Below are 3,950 nucleotides of genomic sequence, written 5' to 3' on the forward strand. Positions count from 1 at the left end.
GACAACTCCTAACATGAAGAGCAGAGAAGCCAACTAAAAACCATTGGCCAAATGAAATTACCAGACCCAAATTTTACATGAGCAGTGGAGTCTCCAGACACAGTAGTGTTCAGTTCCAGCCAGCACTTAAAGCCAGAGACACAAGTTCCTCAGGGAAGCAATCCCATGCAATGAGGACAGCTGGCTTCCAAACTTCACTCATTGCTCAGGGATAAATGTGTACCTAGTGCAATCACCAAATACTTCTGATTAACATTTTTAGCTACATCTGCTTTCTGCAGTAAAAACCTCGGAGGTGGGCTATCTCTCCCTGGAGCAAGAGCACAGTTCAGCTCAGGCAGTACAAGTAACTTTGAATTGTCTTGTCTCAATAACAAAGTATTTTAAATGCATGCACATGGCCATGCAGTAACTCCTACCTTTCCTTCTCATCACTACTGCTGGGAATTGTCCTCTCCTTCCAAGGAAAAAGAGGAAGAATGACAGCAAGTGCCAACCACAGCTGAGCACGGACACCATCCTCTTCACAGAGGCTGGGGGGTTATCCTGATGCCAGGGCCCTGACCCACTGGGAAAGACAGGCTGTGTTTCTTGCTTTACCCCCTGGAGTTTGACCTCCACTCCTTATCTGCTGTCCCAGGCACCTGCCTGCTTTGCCCAGGAGTAAAGCCAGGTTTGAGGAACAGCCTGCAATAGCTATTCCACATCAGCCATACTGGTGGATACCAGTTCCACACTGCGAGAAACCGTGGAACTGCTCATGTATCAACGTATTTCACAGAAGATTCCCCTCACCAACACAGCTGATGGCTTTAGAGCAAAAGGTTGAGCTGGTTTTCCTGCTGGCAACTTACAAATTCTGTTGCAGTTTTCGTGTTTTTAAGTTTGTTGAGAAAACATGCAAGCATTCTCCACACAAATATTGTCAACAGCACTGAGCCCAGAGCACTGGAGAAATTACTTGTTTCTTTCATTACCAAAGAGCACAGGAAACATGTATGCGCCATCTTGACAACAACCAAAAATGTGGTGTCCCTTTTCCCCTTTTCTTTTTCAAAGCAATGGATTTTCTTTAAGTTACACACTTAGGAAAAATAAATCTTATGTGCTAGTAAAACTCTCCTCTGGGAAAGATGAAAAATAGGCATCAAAAACTTGTAGTTATGAGAAAAAAAACATGAGTACCACCAGACATATACAAATCACAAAGCAGATTTTGAAGGCAGGCTAACCACTGAAACTCAAAGGAGGACAAACTGATATTGAAATTATGGTCAAGAGAGCTGTCTGGGTAATTACTGTTTGCTGGATGGAGCAGCTGTTATTACTTACACTTCTATGTTATTCTGATGCACACTTAAATCTCCATTTTAACTTAAGAGCTCTCTGCTCTTATTTTCTGACAGCCCTCATTTATGTTACTGAGAGGAAAAAAAAAATACACTAGAATTCAAGCAGTTTTCAGAGACTCTAATAAACTCATATTGGCCCAAACTGAGCAGGCGCACCACATGCATTTCACACTGCAAACTGAGGAACAGGGCTTTGGAAGCCAAACCTATGGATAAACTCAAATGCATTTTTGTGGCATCTTCCCCTACTGTTTTCCCAACTGCTCACCTGCAATGGAGAGATAAAAGTCTTTAAAATCTTTGATCTCTCGGGAGCCTTCGCAGGCTGCTGAACAGTCATCGTAGGCTTTGAAGAAATTGGGAAGAGCCAGTTCCATGTCCGAGATGGATGTTCTCCAGTTGTCACCATTGTATGCTCTCACAGCCCTGACAAAGAGATTCTGAAAAATTGGCAGGAATGAAAACCAGCAGTAACGGATCTGTGGAAAGCTATGTGTAAATTCAAATGCAGTAAATGATGTCTCAGCCCTTCTGGATTACTGTATAAGGTGTTATCCAATTAATATTAGTGCAACAAATACTGATGACTAATGGATTTTACCAGGTATTTCCTAGAGAGTAGAGTACGTCATTCCATTTTAGATCAACAGAAAGAAACTGCTGGACAGTGTGATTCTAAAGCACAGGTTCTGATACAGATTTTCAATGGAGCCTTAACACCAAATGGACAAGTTGTTTTAAGTTGTACCACTACAGCACTTGTGCATTTTAATAACTCCATGCACCTGCTTAGGTCCAGCAGTGATCTGCATGTAGTAGCTTTCAGGTATGCCACTGTCTGTGATATAATGTGACTTATGGAGCACTGAAAGGTATGAGAGGTGAGAAATACTGAGTGCATCAAAAAAGCAGAGCAGATTTGATTGAGGGAGACTGCAGGAGGGAAAGGAGAGTAGGAGAAAAGAGAAGATGTAAGCAAATGAGGTCCTTGAATCTCACACAATAAGAGGAGTAATAGAACAGTTACAAAAGACCAGACTGTGAATAAAAAGCATACCTCATAAGGTTTTGTCTCCAAGTCTTTAATATGCTCCTCTGCATCAGGTATGCTCTTATAGTAGGCCATATTTCTTTGCATCATTTCATCTTCTGGATGCTTCAGGAGAAATGTGTGAGCTGCTGCAATAGCTTTTGGAAGGTTATTAGCCTAAACAGGGATGGGAAAAAGAGAAAGGGGAGAAAAAAGGTTAATTAAAAAAAAATTCAAAGTTTCCCAGTTCTTGTCAGTGAACTTTCCTGCAGCCTCTGTATTCATGAACTTATTTCTACTGAAACCATAGTCTCAGCAGATACAACGGTACAGTAAAACTCATCTAATTCTTCCCAGTTTTACTACTAGCTGCATCACTATATTTGGGGTTTTAATTTTACAAATCTATTATTTCTGCAGATAGCACTGATGATCATTGTATGTCTAAAAGAACTTTTTTCCTTTCCCCTTTCCCTGTTTGTAAAGCTGACAAGGCACAAGAGTATCCTGTTGCTCCCGTGTGGGATTAATCTCACAGCAATTACTGATGCTAACCTGTGGATACTGGGCAGGAGTCATCACTGATCATGTTTATGTGGTGTTTATTTTGTTTATTTGCCCAGCAGCATAGAAGAAAATATTACAGTAATGTATCTTCCTGATGGTGTTACCAAATTACAGCAAAGAACTTGCTCAATAACTGTGTCCTAATGTGCTATGTGATTTTCTGTACCCATTTTTAAACTAACTTTAAACCCTGTTAGAGATATTTTGTGAAGTATGTATTCCTCATGCATGTGCCAAATATGAATGTACTTCTATGTGCATGCATTTATATTTTTTATTTTATAAATACGTGTACTTTTATAAACTGTATAGTATATATACAAATATTTAGGAAGAGTGAAAATAAAAGCCTTAAGTATCTGTGAAATGTTAAAATCTTTTCCCTTGTAAGCCAAGATGCAGATCAACCCATTCAGCATACTGAAGTGGAGGCGATACAAAGTTGCACCTCACATCTGAAATACCTTATGGAAGTGTACATGTAAAACTCTGAGCAAGAATCACCAGTATGTATGAACACGCGCTCTTCTCTTTGCATCCATAAAAGGTGCCCTTTCATTTCAGAAAGGAACGTGGGAGATGACTGCTCCAAACCCTAATATGAGCTCTTGCTGCTGTGCCGCTATAAGCATCCCAGCGCTGGAACTCCGCCAGCTGCCCTTCCTGGCTGTCCCAAAACTATGCGCTTCCAGCCAGCCCAGCCCGTGCTAAACACAGAAGGCAATCCCAGCTGCACTTTCGTCAAATGCCTGATTTCTTTTGTGCTTTATGCTTTAGCCCTGTTTGCTGGTAGGCTGACAGGTCTCTCATTTTTGCTTAGTCCATAATTCACGCTGGGTTTCAATTTTCACCACTAAAAAAAAAAAAAGAAAAAGAATTTTGTAGAAAAGCATTCCTAAGTAAACTCAGTGGTTATGAGAAAGTTCCGTCCAGAGGAGCAAGCAGCAGCACAGAAACAGCTACTCCCAGGATCTAAGACGTGGCAAATCTTCACTGCTGAA

At 41.0% G+C, this 3,950-nt stretch overlaps 1 protein-coding gene across 1 annotated transcript in view; it reads right to left on the bottom strand.

The window, feature by feature from the left end:
* Nucleotides 1–3,950, bottom strand: part of CRTAP (cartilage associated protein) — a gene marked incomplete at its 5' end in the record, with an annotated part of 20,596 nt that overhangs the window by 14,424 nt on the left and 2,222 nt on the right. The window contains 2 exons of the mRNA XM_010185353.1: nucleotides 1,621–1,792; nucleotides 2,410–2,559. Coding sequence (XP_010183655.1) covers nucleotides 1,621–1,792; nucleotides 2,410–2,559 — 322 coding nt within the window. The remainder of the gene's footprint in view (nucleotides 1–1,620; nucleotides 1,793–2,409; nucleotides 2,560–3,950) is intronic.

Source organism: Mesitornis unicolor, unplaced genomic scaffold (assembly GCF_000695765.1).
Source record: "Mesitornis unicolor isolate BGI_N332 unplaced genomic scaffold, ASM69576v1 scaffold45465, whole genome shotgun sequence".
In the NCBI taxonomy this organism is placed as follows: domain Eukaryota; kingdom Metazoa; phylum Chordata; class Aves; order Mesitornithiformes; family Mesitornithidae; genus Mesitornis; species Mesitornis unicolor.